Source organism: Gouania willdenowi, chromosome 8, assembly GCF_900634775.1.
Source record: "Gouania willdenowi chromosome 8, fGouWil2.1, whole genome shotgun sequence".
Classification (NCBI taxonomy): Eukaryota; Metazoa; Chordata; class Actinopteri; order Blenniiformes; family Gobiesocidae; genus Gouania; species Gouania willdenowi.
The window spans coordinates 21,353,264-21,377,571 of record NC_041051.1 but is presented as its reverse complement, the minus strand read 5'-3'; the positions used below and the strand labels follow the sequence as shown (position 1 = coordinate 21,377,571).

General features: G+C 40.6%; 1 protein-coding gene across 5 annotated transcripts; it reads left to right on the top strand.

The window, feature by feature from the left end:
- Positions 1-54: 54 nt before the first annotated feature.
- Positions 55-24,308, top strand: atp6v0a1a (ATPase H+ transporting V0 subunit a1a). Of its 5 annotated transcripts, none has more exons than XM_028454360.1 (22): positions 55-211; positions 3,291-3,443; positions 4,228-4,306; positions 4,652-4,749; positions 4,825-4,953; positions 5,379-5,461; positions 5,801-5,927; positions 6,929-7,011; positions 7,094-7,187; positions 12,801-13,013; positions 13,939-14,089; positions 14,271-14,410; positions 14,547-14,713; positions 14,800-14,890; positions 15,995-16,113; positions 16,193-16,409; positions 16,493-16,600; positions 16,681-16,788; positions 18,863-18,880; positions 19,260-19,377; positions 20,112-20,283; positions 24,160-24,308. In XM_028454360.1, exons 1-22 carry the CDS (start codon positions 140-142, stop codon positions 24,251-24,253), a joined length of 2,634 nt encoding a protein of 877 aa, XP_028310161.1. In that variant the 5' UTR covers positions 55-139; the 3' UTR covers positions 24,254-24,308. The 5 variants fall into 5 exon arrangements, with proteins under 5 accessions (XP_028310161.1, XP_028310160.1, XP_028310162.1 ...); XM_028454359.1 differs by having other exon boundaries at positions 18,836-18,880; XM_028454363.1 differs by having other exon boundaries at positions 89-222; positions 18,836-18,880.

Genomic DNA, 24,308 nt, shown 5'->3' with positions numbered 1-24,308 from the left:
ATTCTGTCCCCAAGCATAGGGCAGGATATTAACAAACTCCACCTCCATGGGTGAGCTGACACTTAGCTCTGACAGAGGGGAGCTTAGACCACAAAAAGCATCAGTTCATTCGAGAACAACATGATAATGGCCACAGCCCATGAAATCAGAGCTTCACACTGTATGCAGATGCCATTTCCCCAGGATTTACTGGTTACCGGAAGAGGAATATGTATGTAAAAGGTCACTCATCCATTTTTATTTTTATCTTTAAATCTAAGAATATAACATTTTGCTATTTTATCAGCATGCAGTCTTTAATATGATGACCTGAAGAGTCGGGGGGAAAGAACTTAGCCTTCCTTTTGAGGATATTGGATAACACTTGATGGACTATAACATCTAAATAATTGTTGTAAATGTTTACTTCGCCTTGGATCAGTGGTGGGCTCATGTTAATGGCACAAAAGGTTTATATACAATGTTACTTATAGGGTTATACCTTCTTTTTTTTGTCAACTATCATTTAAAGCAATCATTACTTTGTAGGGATTGAGGTCAAGACTCCAGTTCAGACTTACTCATTCATGTGTTTAGGGACCTTGGTTTATGTGTGGCTGTGCTGTCATGCTGGAAGAGATTCCCAAAACGAACAGGATCCCCAAAATGTGTTGACAGTGTTGCAACCAAGAAATTGCACGAAATATTGTCATACGCTGAAGTGCCTTGTAATACTAAGAGTTCCCTTCAATGGAATTAAGGAGGCAAATCTGACTTCTGATTCTCCATTAGTTTGCACAATGGAGAGATGCCACTTGATGACATCAATGAATGCTTTGCAATGCGCCATTGTTATCATTATTAAATAATACGTATAATATATACATGATTTATAAATGATCACACATAATGCAATTGTAGTTCTAGTCGTATATGATGATGATGACAATATATATATATATATATATATATATATATATATATATATATAAACAAAACATGTGCAACAACAACAACAACAACAATAATAATAATAATAATAATAATAATCTACATATAATAATTGTAAGCAATAACTATAAATAATAATAATAATAATGATCATAATAATAATAATTATTATTATTATTTATAGTTATTGCTTACAATTATTATATATAGATAATTTATAAAAGTGTCAAAGTGACTATACAGCAGTTAAATACAATAACTATAAAACTAACTAGTTTTATAATCGTTTTGTGGCACTAATGTTGTCAAACCTCTGTTAATAGATATCTGAAGTGTAGCTGTAGTTACATCCCATTCAACACCAGAGGGCCAAGGGTAATAGTGAAGTTAAACAACAACACCAAGCGTAATGTCGGAAAGCCTTTTCAAAATAAGATACAGGTTCTAGTTTTGCCAGTTGAACGAGAGCAACTGGTTCTCAACGCCCTTAGCGATCACGTGACTATATCAAGCATAATGTGGCGCCGGGTTACTTCCGGCATAGAGCTCGCTGCGGAGTTGTTTTTGACTGCTTTAAAATCCACCATCAGTCTCTCTCTCTCTCAACATACGGAGGAAACGAAGAGAAGGACACAGAAACCCGAGAGAAGTAAGAACCACAATAAGAGAACTGCTAATGTTTGTGTAACTGCGTACGACTGTCGCAGTGATGCTGTTCTTTTTGAGCTAAAGTGGGTAAAAGTCGAGCAGCAGGTGTGCTGTAGCTGCGTTAGCCTTCGTTTTTTTTTTTTTTTTTTTAGCTTGGCGATATACTTTTAACAGTAAGATACTGAACCACTTTGATAATAACATGTCTTTTTGAAAGTTTAATTTCACCAGAGACGACGTATAATAACATTAAAACTTTAAAGTACCCGTTAATTACGCAAAGCGACCATCCGTGTCGTGTAGAAGATACATACCGCCTCTGCTGTTTGTTCATGCATGTTTAGGTGTAGCAGCAGCTTAAACTGAGTCAGTCTGACAGTTTGTGCTCGGCCAGGTGAAGCCTATGGTGTCTCTTACAGTAGTAGTGGTAGTGGTGTGTTTGTCAGACGACAACCTCATCTTCTCTGTTAGATTGGAACCTTGCTGAAGCTTATAGAGCCACAGGTCACATGCTGCTTTCTAATCCACCATAAGCCCTGTGTGGTCATTTTACAGTGGGATAGTTGAAGTTTGGCTGTGGCTATCCGTACGGTTGCCGTATCAATATACCGACATTATATCCGTACGCAGCGCCCCTCATTGGCCAGTTTAGGTCTCGTGATAGGTCAGTCATTGGCCAACCTAACCCAACTCTAAACATTGTTACGATATCGGGTTATAACCTAAACCGCTATGTACGTGTACCGTACCAATACCAATAGTGTGAACCACAGTCACCTATGGATAGAAATGCTGGAGTGGAATTTTTTTTTATCGGAGCGCTTATATCGGTGATTTTAGATGCAGTTCGATAAAATTCGGTATTTGTTTTCTGGCTGATATCGGACCGATATCAATATCGGATCGGGACACCTCTAGTACAAAATGTGCCACTATTATGCAGCTGTTTGTTAATAAATGTGCCTGTGTGGCATTTTGCATGAGCAAATTTAACCCTGAATTGTCTTTCTGGTCAGACTTTATTTGAATTAAAAAATATAAAGATTTATATTGTATATCGCGATTTTGAGAAAAAAGATATGGGGATTTGAGTTTTGGTCCATATTGCCCAGCCCTACTCTCTGGGCCATAGAAAAAAAAAGAGTACAACTTTAACTTTGTACTCAATTTGTGATATCCTTGTCCCTGGTTGATGAATAAAGTCTTTTCTATTTACTCATAGTTTGTTATGCAAGATATCTATTGCTTTACTGTTTGAGAAGATTAAACATTTTGTAATGTAACTGTATTGCTGCATAGTTTAATTCCTATACGGATCATGGAATCAGCACGTGTTCTAGCTGGTTGACATTTTTTCCACCTTCACACACATTTGTCAAGGTAACACACATCTGACATAAGCCTCATCAGTGACTTTTACACTGAGGTGCCATTCAAGTTTGACTCTGTCGTGTTGCATTTCATTGTTTGTTTATTGTCTGAATTGCACTTGATTCTGTTGTAGGGCACTTTATGTTTATGTGATTGTCTGTTCTGTCGCTGTATCGGGAAGCAAGCAACAAAAACATTTCATAGTGAAACTGTGTTTTTATCTATGCGTATCATAATAAACCTATCTGAATCTGCAGTGTTTAACTCCAGTAAAAAAAAAAAACAAAAAAAAAACAGTCTACCAATGAGTGAACATGTGTAATTTCTCACTGTTCCTACAGTTTTGGGGGTGCCGAGTGCTCGCGTCCCTCAGCAACATGGGAGAACTCTTCAGAAGTGAAGAGATGACGCTGGCTCAGCTCTTCCTCCAGTCTGAGGCTGCCTACTGTTGTGTCAGCGAGCTGGGGGAGATCGGGATGGTGCAGTTTCGAGATGTAAGTCGAGTCACAAAGTAATTTTCCTTAACCAAAGTTCAGTTATATAGTCGACAATGTGGGGCACCCAGGGTTTTATTAAGTTGCACTTTTGAGAATGTGCTCCGATTGGCCATCATGTGCTAACAGCTGACTCCTGCATACTGTTCTACATAGTCCCTAATAAGACCTGAGGGACCATATCTACCTTATTATAGCTCACCTCATGTTAGAGCTGCACGATTATGGCCAAATTGATAATCACGATTATTTTGATCACAATTATTTATCGTGTTTGGTTAAAAAAAAAAACAAAACTGTTTTTATGTTTACCCTTTGTTAAAGTATTGTTTTTGTTTTGTTTGTTTGTATGTTAAAAATTGCAAATAAAAACAATCATTTTTTTCAAACTGTTTTGATTTCACTACTTTTAAATAAAACAATATGTTTACAGTGCAAAATAAAGCTTTAAATAAGAATTATATATAAATAATAATAATTACCCAATAATTTAAAATGTACCAAAGTCTAACTGGATGAATACACTATTACAGAGTGCAGAGCCCGTATTATAAATGTAAATATCGATGACAATCAGGTTTATTTAATCATAGCAACCAAAATTGTGATCACGATTCAAATTTGATTAATTGTGCAGGCCTACCTTATGTGCATCAGCACCGTCTCTTCAGTTCACTATAGAAAGGCCGCTGATATGCTGTAATATGTGTTTTAAAACAATTTAGCACTTAATAAATCATCTCTGATCTGTGTATACAATAATTTTTTTTCTTCCATTCGGCAGCTCAATCCTGATGTAAACGTCTTCCAGCGCAAGTTTGTCAATGAAGTCCGTCGATGTGAAGAGATGGATCGTAAACTGAGTGAGTTACTTTTCAGGAGAGCCTTTAGCATCACACGAGACGTTATGTGGTGACAAACAAACGGTTTTCCCTCAGGCAGGAAATTCCTGCTGCTGGGTTAGAAAAAGTGTTTTCCTGGTCTGAAAGATTGTTTGGAGTTTAAACAGAAACAAAAAAAGTTTTATTCCTTCTTTGAGCACGTTTAGAAATAGTTGAATGGATTATTACACACAAATGCCTCTTTTACTAATGTTATATAAAAAAACAAACCTCACACCTATTTTGCAAATGATACGTTACTGTTGTCACAGTGATGAAAAAAATAACGTTCTATAAATCCTGACGGGTTGATTTCCCTCCTGACAGGATTTGTGGAGAAAGAAATCAAGAAGGCCAACATCCAGATTGTTGACACAGGAGAAAACCCAGAAGTGCCCTCCCCCAGAGACATGATTGACATGGAGGTAACTCTTCTTCTTAACTTTAAAAACGTCTCTCACTTCTTTCGCTCTCTGAACAGTTTGATTGACTTTCTGCAGGCTACTTTTGAGAAACTAGAGAACGAACTGAAGGAAATCAACACAAACCAAGAGGCCCTAAAGAAGAACTTCCTGGAGTTGACGGAACTCAAGCACATCCTGCGTCGCACTCAGCAGTTTTTTGATGAGGTCTGCTTCATCGTGGCCTTGCATAATGATGCCTGAATAGCAGTGAACAAATCTGTTAATGGTTTAATCAGTTGAATTACATTATAGCTTAAAGTTAAAACCTTCGATTTAGCCTTTATTTGGAATTTCATGATTCTTCATTCTTGATTTTTTTAATTGCCATGGTTTTTTAATATGAACTTACTTTCTATCAATCCACAACTTGCATAAACCGTAGACTCTTTTTACGTGCACCTTGTGTTGTACCGTGTAACTGTGCCATGTCCATCTTTTACAAGTTGTTATGTGTCTTAATTGAGGTGAATGATTTAACCAGATGACAAGCTGTTTAGCTATTAACTCCCAATGTTTGAGAGACAAATTCTTTCTGCTTTGAAGTGTCGTGTTCTGTCAGGGTTAATGGTGCTCTCCTACCTGTTATACAGATGGAGGATCCCAGTTTACTGGAAGAGTCATCCATTCTGTTGGATCCCAATGAGCCCCACAGGGTGGCTCCACTTAGACTTGGGTAAGGGTACAACAAGAAAACATATTAGATACTAAAAGTTATTCACTCATTTAGTCAATGGTCTTCTTTAAAGGCCTAAAATCTTGAACAGATAAAGTGTTGCACTTTGACCTGTTGTATATTATTGCTGAACTTGTTGCCAGATCAACTGAACTAAAGAAGTGCAGAGTGAGAAAATAGTAATTTCCTGCTTGTGCAATCTTCTTTTGTGTTTTGCTTCCGACTAACGTCTGGATTAATAACAAAGAGCTGAAGCCAGCCGTGCTCTATAATTACATATGATACACTAATAATTAGTTTGTTGTGTGCGAGAATGAAGATGTTCTTCGCCTGTTACAGGTTTGTGGCTGGAGTCATTGGGAGGGAGCGTATTCCCACCTTTGAGAGGATGCTGTGGAGAGTTTGCAGAGGGAATGTGTTCCTGCGACAGGCAGAGATTGAGGATCCCCTGGAGGACCCTACTTTAGTCAGTACTGCTCCTATGTAAAGATCTATGCTTCACACATGCTTTATACTAGGGGTATAGATGCAGTCCAGGTATTGCATCTTTTAGTTTGGTTCAAAGCCATTATCAGGGCAAATCCTTGATACTTTTATTACTTATGTTGTAGTGTGGAATGTTAGAAAACACTTGTTCAAGTGATATTATTCAAACAGAACAATAGTCAGCAACAGTCGGTATGAGAAAAACTGACCCATTTTATTTATTTATTTTTTTCATTTACTTATTTAGCTCACATTAAAACACAAACAATTTAAAACAAAGGCCAACAAACAAACACTTGTAAAATCATGAGACAAAATTCACAATTAATCTTTAATACAGTATATGAGGAAAACTAATATATAAACAAAGTTAAATTAAATACAAACATTTAATATCAAAAGACAAATAAAAATATTTAACAAAAAATTAATTGAAGATCAGAAAAGAACATATATACTTACATATTACGTGTGGATTGTAATCATGGTGGCATAGTGGAAAGTGAGACAAGGCATGAAGTAATTAGGTGTAATGTAGGATGATTCATTAATGGATACAATGTTTTTTTTAATTATCGGGGGAGGGTCCCTGGAAAATAACCTTGATAATTAAATTTAAAAAAGACAAATTATGTATCGGGGTGCTTATATCGGATATTTAAATGCAGGCTGATATAAACCGATGCTAGTTTTTTTGCTGATATCATTTAGATCAGGACACCCTTACTTTATACCCAAAGAGCAATGTTTTGCAGCTTTTTCCAGTTATCTCAGTTGCCTCATTTTTTTTTGTCATTTTTCATTTCACACATTTCTTCTTGTATGTCATCTGTTGATGTTCAAACTCAACTTTCTCATTAGTCCTAAAAAGTGTCAGATTCTCTCTGACACCATTGGTAAACAACAGTTTACGATCATGTCTTCATATTGTATCTTAGAAGAAGGGTAACACAAATGACCACACTCTTCTACTCTCTACAGGGCAGTCAGGTCCACAAGTCCGTCTTCATCATATTTTTCCAAGGAGACCAGCTGAAGAACCGAGTGAAGAAGATCTGTGAGGGGTGAGTGAATCAGCAACACTTTTAGCGAATGATATAATTGTAGGTGACATTTTTCTGACCGTACTCATACATCTGCACTCAGATTCAGGGCAACGCTGTACCCATGCCCCGAAACCCCCCAGGAGAGGAAAGAGATGCTGGCAGGAGTGAACGCTCGCATTGATGACCTGCAAATGGTAAGAACTTCAGTCAGTGCAGACAAAAAGCAAGTAGGTGAGATAATATGATTTTTTTTTTTATGTTATAAGTAGCCCGGGGCTGATGATTTCGTGACTTTTTATTTAGTTTTCCTTGTTAACATTTGCCAGCTTATGCAATGTAAGTGCTGGATGAAAATAAACACGAGACAAAAAAAAAAAAACATTAGCTTAGCCCTTTCAATACAAACAAAACTAGTTTATCATGGGTCTGCACATTCACTAAATTAACCAAAAAACATATAGTCTTACACTTGTAATAAACATATCACGTTCCCAATTTTGATTGTAGCTCTCCCAGTTAATCTTTCAGCATTTTTCCCTCTCCCTGCATTGCTTCATTTGTGTTTACCTTCAATTTCCATTTAGTACACCCATACAGGTCCTTTCACAATAAACTTCCGGTTTCACAGGAAGTGCAACCGCATTCAAGATAAAATTGATTGTGATAACCGTGCTGAGCAGTTAAGATGCTTTTTTTTTAAGTAGTCTTTTTTTATCTTGTGATGTTTTGTCAGCCTGTATGTTTCAATGCTTTTATAGCTCTACATTATGGCATTTTAACATCATATCATTAAGATTTATATTCTACATTTGTATGACTTGATACTGCTTGTTCTCATGTTACTTTGCTGTGTCAGCTAAATATCACATGTTTTGAGCCGGAGAGATTCCTGAAGCGAGACTAACTCTCACTGCTCCACACAAAGAGCAATTTCAAACCTGGGGCATTTGAATACAATTGCCTGTATTGTATTGGTTAGCAAAAAGGAATGTGTCCTCAGATTTGAGTATTAGGTGAAGTAATTATGTCTCGGTGTGAGGATATGAGTCAGTTTTACAAGAGGCCACATCATGTGATTGGTTGTTGATGACTCTTGTCGAACTTTGTGGAGACAATCTCAGAGTTAAAGATGAGGAGTCGCTGGTCAGATGCACACTGGGTTTATTGTCAAGTATGCAGAGACTGACAAACAAGACTTCCACTAAAGCACAGGAATCCATTAACACATAAACTCACAGGATTTAAAGTATAACTCCATGCCATACACTCTGAAACATCTATAAAAATTGCCACTAAATGACTTCAGTAACAATATCCTTAGTTGTAGGTGTTAAGGAACTTTAGGTTTTCTATATATCCCCGGTTCTATGAGTAACATGAGTGAGATGTCTGACTATGGGATACAACCTCTATCTGCATTCCTCAGAAGCTTTTATTTCAATCTGCCAATTGTTACGCTCAGCCTATGAGCCACTGAACGGCACATGAACACATCATCCTACACCAGCCTCAAGCAGCACACCAACACATCTTTTCCAAAATCAGGGCTATTTATTTAAGCCACATAAGAAAAATAATAATTACCAAACTGGGTTACATAGAACCCAAAAGTAAAAGAACATAGGTTTTCTTGCCAACTGGGCCAAACTGAAGAAAACGTATCACACAACCGCGTCGGTCTCGCTGTCAAACTGTCAGCTGTCAAAGGACGGAAGGACAGAAGGACGTGCTGCGTGCTGGTTGGAGCATGGGTAGGATAACCCGCCCTCTGAACCACCTCTGGCCCCATCAGATGTCAACTTGGATCTCTTTGTAGCCGCCCTCCACCGAAGCTCAGCGAATCCGAAGTGGAACTGTTACTTCCACAGACCACGTTGTTTGGGCTGTTAATAGAGAGACACCCCCCCCCCAGCGCACAACACAAACACAGGTAGAACACAAACAAAACTGACATACGACAGCAGTCGTACCACTATCCTGATTGGCCGGTGAAGTGTGTGCACGCAGACCAGTAGGCGGCTGCAGATCCAGACATGAGTAAGCCAAAGTAATAGCCTCCACCACCCAGTGTGACAGGCGTTGCTTAGTAACAGGCTTCTCCTTGCGGGGATCAGCCCAGGAGACGAACAGCTGATCGCTCCTCGTCATATCCATATAAGTGCGGAACGCACGAACTGGACATGACACATTCGGCCGCTGCTCACCCTGTGAGGCAGAAAAGGTCAATGGGAGCCCACAACCTTTGGCACAAAGGCCGAGTTGGGTCTCAGGATGATCTTTGCATCACCTGGGAATAGCTGAGCACACAACAAATGAACCGAGAGCGCAGTGATGTCACTGACCCTCTTGGCCGAAGCCAGAGCCAGTAACAAGACAGCCTTAAGAGAGGCGAACTCCAGGCCCGCCTCCTCCAATGGTTCAAAAGGAGGATGTTTAAGTCCCTCCAAAACCACCGCCAGATCCCACAGTGGCACCAGTGGTCTGGACACGGGGAGTAGTCTAGGCGCCCCCATAATAAACCGGCAGATCAGCGGGTGCTGACTGGCAGACTTGCCGATTGCCGCCAAATACACTTTCACAGTGGAAAAGGCTGCAGGTCCTGCAGAAATGACAAAATCACCCCCACCAGGCACTGAAAAGGGATGTGGTTCCTCTGGAGGTACCACCCCTCAAATAGCCTCCACCTACAGTCATAAAGAGACCTAGTGGAGGGGGCTCGAGCATTCTGTATGGTGGAAATCACACTCTGTGATAATCCCACGGCTGACCGATTGAGCCACTCAGGGGCCAAGCCCACAGTGCCAGACGGTTTGCACGCAGGTGGAAAACTGTGCCCCTCCCCTGTGACAGCAGGCCCCTGCACAGCAGGAGCTGCCAGGGTTGTGCACACAGCAGCTGGTAAATCTTCGCCAGCCCATGGCCGGCCACAGTGGAGCCACCAGGATCAGTGTGTGTCCGCATTCCCTCAACCTGGACAGGGTGGAGAAAATCAGAGCCAACGGTTGGAACACGTAAAAAAGCACACGTGGCCAAACATGCGATGGTGCGTCTACGCTGAGGGGAGCCTCCGTGCTGCGCAGGGAGAAGAACATTGCGCGTTTTCTTCCCCTGCAAACACATCCACAGCTGACGCACCACCTCTGGATGCAACATCCATTCCCCGTAAAGTGGCGTGCCCCTGGATAAGAGGTCGGTATCCATGTTTATGATCCCCGGGACGTGCATCGCTCTCAGCGAGAGGAGACGCCCAACACTCCACAGGATCAGTTTGCGTGCCAGTGACAGCAACCACCGCGAGCGCAACCCGCCCTGACGGTTGATGTATGTGGTATTGTCTGTCCTCACCAGGACATGATGTCCCCTGAGAGGCGGAAGGAAGTGGATCAGCGAGAGGAACACCGCTAACAGTTTGAAGTAATTTATGTGTGCGCGCTGGAGAATCCACATTAGTGACCCCTCACAGCCCCAGCTTCGTGGGTCCCACCCCAGCCTGCCAGGCTGGCACCCGTGGAGACCACCTTCCTGGACGTAACAATGCCTATAGGCACCCCATCCGTCAGGAAGCCCGGGGCACCCTAGTGGTGCAGAGCCGTGCCGCACTCTGTTGTAACCAAAACCCTCCGTTCACCATGACACACAAGATCGAGCCCACGTGAGGCCACCCACAGTTGGAAATTCCTTATGTGAAGGCGACCAAGGAAGATCACGAGAATGGCCGAAGCCATCAACCCGAGTAAACAAAGACACAATCTGAACTGAACAGATTTGCCCGTTCTAAACAATTTGAGACACGCCCCAAACGTCTTTACATTTGGGGCGTTCATCGCCGGTGAAAGACGCGCGATGAATGGCACTGAGCTCAGGGACAGACGAGGAAAATTATTTCCTGTGTAGGGGACAATACGCTCTTTTTTTCCAGCATTCATCACAAATCCCAGATTTGACAGGTGATCCAGTACAATGCATATGTGTGCCCTGGCCTCCACCTCCGATTGTGCCAAAAGCAGCCAATCCTCCAGGTACGTAGCCAGGCGAATGCCCCGCTTCCTCAGCGTAGCAATTGCAGCATCCGTGCAGCGCACAAACACCCTCGGGCTCAAAGAGAGGCCGAACACACCCACCAGAAAGCAAACCGTAGGTACTTTCTGTGAGGGGGATATATTGGAACGTGGAAATACGCATCTTTGAGGTAGACAGACGTAAACCAATCGCCCTGTCACAGTACGGAGGAATGTCTGAGCATCCTGAAGGTGTATTTCCCAAGGTACTTGTTCAGGGCCCGTAGGTCTTTGTTTGGGGACCAGAATGTATCTGGAGTAGAACCCCACTCGAGACCAAGTGGGGGGTACCACTGAGATCGCTCCCCTGCGCAGCATGGCTGTGATCTCTTCCTGTAACAGACGGGCCGACTCTCCGTGGGCCTGAGAGTGATTCATGCCGGTGAAACAGGGAGGGACAGATGCAAACTGCAGCCTGTAACCCTTTGATATTGTCCGTAACACCCAAGGCGGAGCCGCAAGTGCTTTCCATCTCTCTATCCTCAGGGAGAGAGAGGTCAAGCACTCTGGTGTACTCTCTGAGAGAGGAGCCATACACGGAGCGATGGCGCACTCTCCCGGAGGCAGACCGGAGAGCCCAAAAGTGGCGTGACGGCGCCCTGTCTCGGAGGCCACCCATGCAGCCCAACCGCACAATGGCGGAGCTGCCTCGCGGCAACAGGCCGTACGTCACCAGAGGGCCCGTCCACAGCGCAGTGGAGCCTTCTGCCGGTGGCCGCCCGACCAACAACAGAGGGATCCTCCGCACAGCGGAGGAGCCTCCTGTCAGTGGAACAGGGCAAGAACCCCCGGGGTGAGCAGAGGGCCGAGCTTTGGCAGAGGGGAGGATGGGGCGTGAACAGCCCGAAAATACACGGGTGAAAGCAAATTAGATGAAACTGGATAACGAGGGAACATCAGTTTTGTTGTCAGAGGAGAAGAAAGGAGTCAGGCAGCCTTTTTCTTCCTCCTTGTCCTTGGATTTTTCGAGACGGCAGCTTTCGCTTTCTTCTGAAGCTCGGATACCATAGTCTGGAGCTGGAGCCGAGCTACACACTTTTGTGAGAGCCCAGAGGAAGGACCAACGTACGCATGGGCCCGTAGACGCTGAGGGCAGTGGGACCAAGACGACAGCAAGGTGTGCTGAGATCAATGCACCGGCCTTGCGGCACGGGGCACGGAGCATGCAGCGGGGCGAACACCAGAGTGAAAGAGTCGCTGGGGACCAACGTGTGCCGGAGCAACAGCGTTGGAAGGAGCCGTCAGCCAGAGCTGAGGCTCGGAGGTTTACTGACTTTTGGCATTGAAGGACAGCACCTACCAAGCAAAGCTAGGTAAGAGCTGTATTTCACCCACTACTCGACCTGTTGTGGTCTAGAGCAGGCGCTAGTTCTTCCAGCGTCCGGCGGCTGGAATAAAGAGAATCTGTCTGTGGACAGTTAAGTTGGCAAAAAAACACTAGATAGCTGAGAGGAGAAGTGTTTGAATGGTGCACGTTTATCCGTGTCCTTCTTTTATAGGAGGTGGGTCACCCCTTAGCAGACGGACGCGCTTCACCGGCCAGTCAGGATTGGCAGACTGAAATAATTGCTTCTGAGGAATGCAGGCAGAGTTTGCATCCCATAGTGAGACATCTCACGAAATATTATGAAATAGAACCCTTTACTGCATAGCATTGAGCTAAAGACAACCAATGGAAAACGGAGTTCATTGACACAATATCAGTTATTTTCATCAAGAGACATCTAAACACATCTTTTCCTGTCAAAGGTGCTGAACCAGACTGAAGATCACAGGCAAAGAGTCCTGCAGGCTGCAGCCAAGACTGTCAGAGTTTGGTTCATCAAAGTGAGGAAAATGAAAGCCATCTACCACACCCTCAACCTGTGCAACATCGACGTTACACAGAAGTGTTTGATCGCCGAGGTGTGGTGTCCAGTCTCCGACATGGACTCCATCCAGTTTGCGCTGCGTAGAGGAACGGTGAGTAATGGAATAGCAAATCTGGACATTTAATGATTTTTTTAGAACCAACAATTAAAAAAATTAATAAAAACGAATAAACAAATCTCAACAGAAATCTTTATGAAATAAAGAAAAAAAAGTCAATTTCAATATAATAAACATTTGAGTTGTTCGACAAGGGATTGGAAGAAGCCTATGCATGTCAAGTCCTACTTCCATTCTTCACCACTAACAACTGCAAAATCCAATGAAATAAACTAAATTGACAATACAAATAAATATTCCATAAGAAAAACAGAACAAAAACAAACAAAATGCACAGATGCCATCAACATCTGTGAGATTTACATTCCACAAAACCATCCCACGATTGGAAATGCACATGCTTTTTAAATTAGTCTGAGCATACTGTAGTTTCAAGTTTAGTTTCCCTCTAAAGTTATAACCCCACCCTCTCTGTCTGTGTTCAGTTTTTGTGTGTTGTTTTTTGCTTTATACATTATCTGTGCAATCTTAAGTTGTACCAGATCCCCAAACTTTAAGGTGTGTGATTTTAAAAACAGCATATTGGTGTGTTGAGAAAAGAGCCATGCATATAGTACACAATGTAGGATATTATGTAGTGTGCTTAGTGATTGTGAGGTGGTTTTATTAGGTATTGCCCCATACTGTTCAACAGTAATTTAAATATGGTAACACAAGTGGACTATACAGAACATACAGTGCTCTCTCATTTAAAACGTGCCTTGCTTTCACCATCACTCCAATGCTCGTTGCTACTTTTGCTCTCACATGTTTTCAATGGTGTTTCCAGCAGATTTTGTGATCAAGAATTACACCCAGAAATGTATTTTCATACAACAAACGGGCGCCCCTCTTGGCTTTGCCTGCCAAATACTTAAAACGGTGGTGACATAGTAATGCACATTTGTCTGACCTTTAGGAGAAGAGCGGATCCACCGTGCCTTCAATTCTCAATCGGATGCAGACCAATCAGACTCCACCCACCTACAACAAAACCAGCAAGTTCACCTCAGGCTTCCAAAGCATTGTGGATGCTTATGGAATCGGAAGCTACCGGGAGATGAACCCAGGTGTGCAAAGCCAAACTTTGATGATGATTATTGAAATATGAAATATGTTTGTCAATCTAGACTTTATCATCTTTATGTTTACAAGTACTCATCTGATCCGCCTCAAATTTGTACACTCGCCAACCGTTCCATCTATCATCATCTTAAGGCTGAAGCTTCATTTCATTGTCACCATCCACAGCTCCATACACCATTATCACCTTCCCCTTCTTGTTTGCCGTCATGTTTGGTGACTTGGGTCATGGGGTCCTCATGACATCTGCTGCTCTGTACCTGGTGCTGAGAGAAACAAGACTGATTGCTCAGAAGAGCGACAATGAGGTACGGCTCCCGTCACAGCCATTCCATTATTCGTCTATCATCCCTTCAAATAGCATAAAAAGATTTAATTATTGCTAATCCAATTTATTTTGATAAATCAACTTATTGTGATTAAAATATGATATTACCTCCACAGATGTTTAACATGGTGTTTGCGGGGCGTTACATCATTCTACTGATGGGGATCTTTTCCATGTACACCGGCCTCATTTACAATGACTGCTTCTCAAAGTCACTCAACATATTTGGATCTGGATGGAGCGTCAGACCTATGTTTGATTCAAAAAGAGGAGGCAACTGGACGTAAGTGTAATGGGACATTTATGAGACGTTGATTTGTGCTGTGGTTAATTTTTTTTTTTTAAGCCATTCGTTGTCACCCACTGCAGGTTCGACACTCTTAAGGGTAGTGCAGCATTGCAGTTGGACCCAGCAGTAGATGGAGTGTTCAGCGGGCCCTACCCCATCGGCATCGATCCAGTAAATCTTTCATCTTCTAAAAGTTTTTGTTTTAGAGACTACATGTTTTATTTATTTAAACTTTGTTTTTTTTATTTTATTTGCAATTCATAACATGCAAACAACTTGCAAATGTAACAAAGTAAACAATAAGGGTAAACATTTTCAGGGTTATTTCCTCAGTGTATTTCACATCTTAGTCATTCTCAAGTGATCCAATTAATTGTCGCTTCTTTGTAAACAGTCAACTTCTGCCAGTTATTTTCATAGGTATGTCCTTTAAGCTTTAGTTACTAAGTTAATGTTTCCATCATATAGATATAGAAGTCCTGGATGATCTCAAACCAGTGCTCTTTCTTTGGGGATTTGACATTGTACCAGTGTTTTATTTGCACAGCATCTTCAATGTTTCCTATAGGTACCTTACAATACAGTTATTTAGAATAGCATAGCCCATTATGTCATTTATGGCTGTGTTCACCATCTTATAGAAAGGTTTTACTGGCTGTGGGGTTTTCAATTGTCTGCTCTTGATCTGTGGAGTTATGAAGAATCTAGTAAGATTCTTCCACCTAAACTCTCTCCACATCTGTAAGCAAATGGTAGTACTTTGAGTCATACACATTTCATACCATTGATCATCATAGCTCTCTGTTTAACTTTGATTCCCATAAGTTTTTGACATTTAGTGAAGCGCTTGTTCTATTCTCTGCTAAGGCTTTATAGAAAGCTGAGATGACCCGAGATTTACCTTGTTGATAAGAGTAATAATTTTCATTATACTGTTCAGTTTTAGGATACATTTTTACCTCTTTCCTAAAATAGTCTTAGATTTGTAAATATCTAAAGAAATGTTGTTTTTCTCATCCAAATTTCCCGTGTAGTTCTTGAAAGCTCATGCACTTTCCATCTTTGAGAATGGTACAGAGAGCAGTCAGACAACACCTCTTTTAACACAGTGTACTGCTCACTGTAACCTAAACCTGCTGCAGCATAGCTTATAAAAAGGCTCAGACTCGCATTAGCCAGTCCTACCTGTTAGACTTATTGGATCAATCATTTTAAAGCCTTATCATGCTCAATCGAAGCTAAATATGCGATTTCACTTGTGCTTACATCTCACAGATTTGGAACATAGCCATCAACAAGCTGTCGTTCTTGAACTCCTTTAAGATGAAGATGTCTGTCATCCTTGGAGTTTCGCACATGCTGTTTGGAGTAACTCTCAGTCTCTTCAACCACCTGTGAGTCCATACTGCATGTATACACACTACCACTGTGATTGTTGACCATTTGTTATCAACTGATTTTTTTTTGCCCCAGTTATTTCCAGAAGCCGCTTAACATTTACTTGGGCTTTATCCCCGAGATCCTCTTCATGGCCTGCCTTTTTGGATACCTTGTCATTCTGGTCTTTTATAAATGGGTATCCTACAATGTGCATATCTCCAAGGATGCACCAAGCCTCCTCATAGCCTTCATCAACATGTTCCTGTTCAACTACAGCGACACCACTAACAAGCCCCTCTACAGAGGACAGGTGTGATGCACTCTGGTACTTTCAGGTATTGTTTTGTACTGCAAAAACTGCTTTCTAAATGTTTGTTCTGCTTGGATTTGTAGATGGCCATCCAGATTATCCTCATAGTGATTGCCTTGGCGTGTGTTCCCTGTATGTTAATTGTAAAAACTCTGGTGTTGAGAAGACAGCATATGTGGAAGAAACATCTGGTAAGATCAGAACAATGCCATTTTTGAATTGGAAAACCATCTGTGTTCATTGTCTCACTGCCATTCTCTTTCTCATTCAGGGCACACAGAACTTTGGAGGAATCAGGGTGGGCAACGGGCCGACCGAGGACGAGGCTGGAATCATCCAGCACGACCAGCTCGCGCAGCAGTGTGATGAGGAACCTGAGGTAAAGGATACACAACCTCGTTTCAACAGCAGTTTCCTGTCAATGCATTACAACAGAAAAGAGATGGAGGGGGATGGCAGACAGGCTACGGGATCCAAACACGTTTCTGAATAATTTAAACACCTTGGCAGATAGGAACCGATACCTTTTGTCCTTGTTCCCACTAAAAGGCATCAGATGCTACTAAAGTCCCTTCTTATTCCTTTAAGCCTGAACCAAAAACACATTTCTGAAACTGATACAGACAACAGGAGACCATTTTACCTGCACAGTCACAAACATGTCTTTAGTTCCCTTAATAAGAAGATTCAGTTTTTTTTTATTTATGTACAAAGCATGAAACTTTTAGACTGAAAACTTTCACAGATCATATTTTAAACACCTATAATGATGAGTGATGCCATTTTTTTGTTTTGACAATCCGTGTAGGGGTGAGACACAGATACAGTCTTAGTCTTATGAACAAAAATGCTTATTGGTTTTAGTCATATTTAGGTCAATAAATGTTTACATTTGGAATCAAGGTTAAGATGTATTGAAAGTTTATCCATGTAATAAGAGTGCGTGACTCCTTTAAGACAGTGAGCAGCGTGTGGGTGGACGAGCGAGTGGAGATCCGTGAGCTGTCTGAATGATAAGAGGAAAAGGGTTAGTTTTGTTTAGCTGCATCTGTTTAGTGAGCAACAGTTAATGGTAATGAGGGCTGTGGCATTTCTCAAGACGAGACCTGTGTGCTACTTTCCAACGCTATCGTTTCTGACCAGCAAGCCACTTTGTTCAGGCTGATCCATCAATGAATTAATAAACTCAATCGTATGTATGTGTGACTACTAGTGACCGCAGTGGTGGGCGTGACCATATAAGGATAGAATTGATTTTATTTTTTTTTTACTTTTGATTGGCAGAAATGTCATGCATTATCAACATTTGACAGGCATTTTTGTATACTCTCGTCGTATCAATGAAAACTCGCCCATGTATCGTCATGTTTAGAGCCATATTTAGCTCGTCACGTTAAGTTGCCACCATGAAAAAGGAGCGTCAACAAAATAATTTTGTCATCGTTGACGAAAACAACACTGTTGAGACAATGTCTTGCGTGACGAGATCTTGCAATATTTACACATCACAAGATGTCTCGTCAGGTGGTCCGAGTTGTCATGCTTGTTGGGTGGTAGCGGGGATGTGATGGGCAGTGGTCATGGTGTTAATTTCCCTTTAGATTCTGACATGCTAACTCTCTCTATCCTAACGTTGTTGTCATTCTTCTTCTGGTAGACTAGATGAAGAAGAGGCCTGTGGCTGCGCCCACAAGTCAGAAAAGGAAGTGTGTGTGAACCATAAATAGTTTATGTTGTTGAAAGACTGTGTATTTTTAAGGACGTCTTACTCATGATGACGCTATATATTTTTATAATCAGTTTAAAACTTGCAAAGCTCATACAGTCAAATACTTTTAATTTAATAAGTATGATAATGTTATAATAATAACGTTAAAAAAATCTTTATCTAATTTTTTGTTTATTTCCTTTTCAAAATATTGTCGTATCAATCTTGTGAACCTAATAGCGTTGAGGGTTGAATGCATTGGTATATTCTATGATTCTTACCAGTTGCTCATCTTTACACAGTGTTTTTTGTTGGATGACCTATAACGGAAAATTGTCGAAGAAATTGCAACTGAATGAAAACAACAAGGCCACAAAATCTGCTCCTATTGGAGGCTGTGTGAAGTAAAACATTTAAAACATGAACTCAGAGGTTAAATATTTTTCTGCTGGACCTTCTTTTAAAGTGATGCAACCCAAATATTTAGGACATTTCATTGCCCCGATGGTAGATGTACATTGGTTTAGTTCGCCAACTGTAATATTCAGCCAATCATGTCAGACCCATTCTAGGTTTAAAATCCCTGAATGGGCTTACATTGGCTGTTATTGATGTCATCCTGTAAGTTTTTAGATGAGTAACACTGTTTTCTCACCACTTTCTTTCTGTGTACTGAATTCTCACTTGTCCACATGTGCCCGTGCTACCAATAACCAAGCGTTGCCTTTTGTCACCTGCTTTCAAGGCCCGTGAAGAAGAAGAGGTGAGGCAGGAGCTCACGCCCACAATAGTTCCTTTCCTTTTTCTCCTGCATGTCTAGCAGTTCACCCTCTGTAACCCCATGTCTGGTGTTTTCTTGGTGATAGTCCACTTGTGGTTGGTGTTTTTTGCAGTGCTTTCAGCTGTAGAATTTGGCTTCCCTACAGCCTCAGTGGTGTGCATGGGATCACAGCTGATTGGTTGGGATTACTGGGTACCAAGACAACAATCCTTCTTTCTCTTGTTTTGGGGCTTAGTGCTAGAGGCTTTCCTGTACAACAAATGATCATACAACTGTAATAACCAGACTTCGAGTAGGTGAACCTTATAACACTCTAGTGTTAAATTGTGCTTGAGGCTGACGTGTGCTTGTCTATCCACAGTTTAACTTTGGGGACGTGGCCGTGCATCAGGCCATTCACACCATCGAGTACTGCCTCGGCTGTATCTCCAACACCGCTTCCTACCTGAGACTTTGGGCTCTCAGTCTGGCTCATGCTCGTAAGTCAATCAAAAGAACAAATAAACGGTGTGGTTATTTTGTTTTACTGACTTAAAACCTGAACAGAAATGCAGCAAAATCAAAAACCTGATGAGCAGCGTTTTTCTGTTTTGAATTTAAATATTGCACTGTTTGATATTTGGACATTAATGGGAAAACTAGGACGAGAGCTTCAGGTTTTTAGCTCGCTACACAGAGTGGACCCACAGATGGGGGCAGACTTTTACTCTCGGACAAAAAAGGAGCAACGCATAGGTCACATTATTGGAACGTGATTAATACACAAATAAATCAAAACACACACAATATGTGATTAAAGGAACCAGAGGTGGTGTAATGAATTTACTGGTGCTCCTCGTCTCTTCTGATCAACATACGTGTGTGTTGATGGCTGTCGTTAGTGGCTAGCGGTATTATAACGTGCAAAATAAATATTTTTACTGCCCTCAGAAAGGCTGTGTGTAAGTTCTTACGTGTGTTGTTCAGTCACCTGGTTATTTGGATACTATTTGGACCATTCCTGTTTGCTCTGACAGAATGTGACGTGCTTAAGCTCTCGCTCTAATTTCTGCTTAAATATCCAAATATCTCACAAACTGAACAAGATTTTAAGTCATTAAAACAACATCATTTATTTTGATTTGGTTTTAAAATGTAATCCGTGTACCCTTTGTTCATTGGTTATTTTAAGTGAACATGGCTGTATGTGAATGTTTTTATTTTTCCCACTCAGAGCTGTCAGAGGTGCTGTGGAAGATGGTGATGCACATCGGTCTGTCCAGTAAAAGCATTGGAGGGTTTGTCCTTCTGGCTATTGTCTTTTACTTCTTTGCTGTTCTGACGGTGGCCATTCTCCTGATCATGGAAGGCCTGTCAGCCTTCCTACATGCACTGCGTCTGCACTGGTGAGTTGTACATTGGACAGGCTTAAAAGTGTTACTGTAAATGTTTTTATTGCATTTGTCTTGTAATGTTTCCTTTAGGTTTACAGCTCTGATGGCTTGGGGTGGAGGTGGGGGCGGGGTTTGGGTCATATGTGTGTCTGTGTGTTTTCATCCATGCATTTTATAGAGCAGTGGGTGTCACACTTTTTCTCTTCCGCCCACTTTGAAGAATGTACACAACAAAATTTCAACAAAATTTGTAAAAACTGACTTTTATTTTACAAAACTCATAAAATTACATCAAATCTGCAATCACATATTTTAGAACGGTAAGTTTTTTTTTTTTTTTCTTTTTTAAATACAAAGAAAAAAAGGTTTTAATTTCTCATGCGTAATGTTTTATTTATTTAGTCACGCCCCCACCTTCCTATTTTAGGAATGAGGCAAGGTGGTCATTTTGGTCTTGAACCAGTAAAGTTGTGGCATATGGTATTTCTAACATTTTAACCTTGTGGTGCAAATGAAACATTCTAAATGCCTTCTGCTGAGCTGCCTCTTGGAGGGAATTTTTTTTTTAAAATGGGCGTTACTGCTGTAGCAGTATGACACGCCCAGCTACTTTCAGTAACCGCCCCCTCCCCTCCGTCCCCGCACACAGAGAATCAAAACCCATCACAACTGCTAGCTAACGAGCTAAATATGAGCGAGTCCGACAGCGCGGACACTTTTGTCACAGAGGGGTCATTTGAGGTGGAGGACTTAGACCTACACGCTACAGTTTGCAAGGTGGCGGGTGTCAGGTTTTATAGGAGAGGCGGGGCCAACAGTTGAAGTGATGACGCAGGGGTTGCCAGAGCTTACCATTCAACCAATAGCAAAATTCAGTTGTAAGAGCTGGACATTTTGCAGTTAAAAACGCAAAATTAGATTATTTTTACTCAAATGTGAAGAGTGGGACAAGGATCAATCAACAGGACTACTTAATACCCAAATACACACATATTCAGCAGAAAAAAGTTGTTTTGGGGTGTACTTGTACTGAATAATATTGGTATATATTTGTATATTTTGAATCATATTTGTATATTCCGAATCATATTGGTATATATTTGTATATTATTATTATTGCTATTATTATTATTATAACTATTATCTATCCTACTTTTTTTTCTACTACTGTAATGTGTGTGTTTCTGATCCCTATTTTTAACAGTCTTTTACTTAATTATTCACTTATTTATTGTTTATTCTTTCTTTTCTCTTTGTTAACATTTTTATTCTTTTATTTGTGATGTGTTCTGTGGCTGAAACAAAAGCAATTTCCCCCTGGGATTAATAAAGGCATTCTGATTCTGATACTCTCTCTTGAAGGCTTTTCAGAGTAAGCATCAACTCCCAGTGCACAAGTTAGAAAAAAGTAAACTTTATTTTAATAAACACGTTCTCTGTAGTTTTTACTGTTACTTGCAGGTTGTGTTTTATTGCTCTATTGAACTGGTTTTGGCCCACATTCCTTATGTTTAACACCCCGATAGAGAGCTTTTAGGAGACGTAAGACAACATGTTTTGAAAAGAATTTACCAAACACAAAGCTCAGGAAAATAAAACATTTTTTTTCATTTAACAGGTTTTAATGAGATTTCTGCTCAAAGCTGCATTTTTCACATCCATACAGATGTTACGATTGCTTCTCTTTTTTGTGTTAAATACCTTAAAACTTGAATTTAATAACACAATTCTACCTTTGCATCACATGGGCATAGTTTCAAAGTCCCAGATAACAGGTTGTCAATCAAACCAGTCAATAACAGTTATTATAGGCTGTTAATGAGTTCTAAAGCTAATCAAGGGGTTTTTAACCTCAAGAGATCAGTGCATCACTGCAAACTATTTAAATGTTTCTCTTGTTCTGTAGTCTACTCTGACTCCAACCAGTCTTTGTTACTGTGGTTTCATAATCAGCTGGCACACCCGCAAAGCATGCCAAAGTGCTCCTCTGTCTGCACAAATAGTAATTAATGGCCTTTGAGAGCACGGAGAGCTGTACTTTCATTACAAATGACACTATGATACTGGCACGGAATAATGTGATGGTGAGATAATAGATGTTGATCTCAAAGAGGAAAAAATAAATGGTGTTTTTATATTTGTTGGTTTTTCTGGAAGCTGTAATGATGCTTTATTAAACAGAGACCAAAATTGTAAAGTCTGACTATAAACAAAACAAATCTGACTACTTTTTTGTGTATTTGAAATATTTTGTTAATATTATTTTATATATAGAGTTTTTAAAATGAAGTTCTGCAGGAACTGCTGCACAGTGACTGTGACAGTATCTTCTCTCCACCAGTCGAGCTGTGGAATGACTGGTATTACTGGCTCCTCGCTCTAAAGGTCATCCAGACATCTCTTAGCATCAGACCCGTTTAAAAATACAGAGCGATCTATTTCCAAAGGGAAGAGGCTTTGGTGTCTGTGCCTGAGGTGTAGACATGAGTGGCTGCAGGTTCGTGCAGACGATGGAATGAGCCGAGCTCAGCATACTGAAGGCCAGCAGCAGCAGCATCTCTCACTGTGACCCTGATCCCTGCTCTCTACACTCATTGTTCACTCATGTCTGGCAGGGTTGGGGTCACTTATCATTGTAATCACATACTGTAATTAATTACAGTTATGGTGTAATTATAATTGTAATTTAAAAAATCTGTTGCTGTCATAATAGTGATTAAATTGTAACTAAGTTAAGATAATTGACTGAAATTAACTAAAACTGTCAATTATAATGTAATGCAAAACTGAGGAACCATGTTACAGTTGTATGTATAGTTTTTACACATATAGTAAACAATTAGTTAAATATGCTTTCCCACATTTTATCATTGAGGGAGTTACTGACATAAAAAAGGCTCAAACCACACCAAAAATATTAAAATCTATGTTTTCATTGATTAGGAAGCCTAACAAAGTAACCAATAGATAGGAAAGAAATTATAGAGTGGATGTAGGAGGCATCCTCACTATTGTTGTTCGTTTTATCTTCCGTAGTTGCTAACTTTGTCTGATTTTGACAATCAAGCTATCAAAAAAGTCAGAAAGTTCCTGAGGTTTGTTTGTATTTTCAGAATTTTTTAATTTTTAAACTTTTTGACTTATTCAATTTTTTCTTTCCCATTAATTTCTATTGGAAATTTCAGGTTTTTTTCAACTTTTAAGCCCTTCATCCCCAAACATTCTTCAACCGATTTTGACCAGCATTCAACCTTTAACATTCAGCTTCTACCTTCAACCCATTTCAACTTCAAGTCTTATTACTAATGTTCAGCTCATGCTAGGTTAGTGCTAATGCTAGGTTAATACTAGCACTGGATTAATGCTAGCACTAGATTAATGCTAATGCCATTGCATGGCTAATGCTAGGTTAATGTTAATACCAGGGTAATACTAATGCTAGGCAATCACTAACACTAGGTTAATGCTAACATTAGGCTAATACTATGTTAATGCTAATGCAGTGTGACGCGGGCCAGCAACTGCATCCTCACTTGTATTTTTTTCAGGAAATGCAAATATTCCAGTTCTATTTGTTGTGAGTATATTTTACAGCTGATTTAGGAGCAGTTATCATAAGAGATGCTAACAGAAAACTAACACAAGATGAAGGTTAACTTTTATTAGGTTGTTTGTTTCAGGTTCAGTAATTGTGATTAGTTGTTATTGAACTTTAGGGATTGAGAACGTAATTGTCATTAACTTTCTGAGGATGAAAAAATAATTTTAATGTAATTGTAATTGGGGAATAATGCTGGTCACTGTAATCGTAATTGAGCATGGGAAATTGAAAATGTAATTGTGATTTAAAAAGATAATTGACCTGGTCTGTGGTTGTTTTTTCCTCAGGGTGGAGTTCCAGAACAAGTTTTACTGCGGACAGGGCTTCAAGTTCCTTCCTTTTACGTTTGAGAGCATCTTAGAGGGCAGATCTGAGGACTGAGGACCTTTGTAATGTCTTTCACCCTTTGTGGAATAAATGTGGCGTTCAGTGGTGA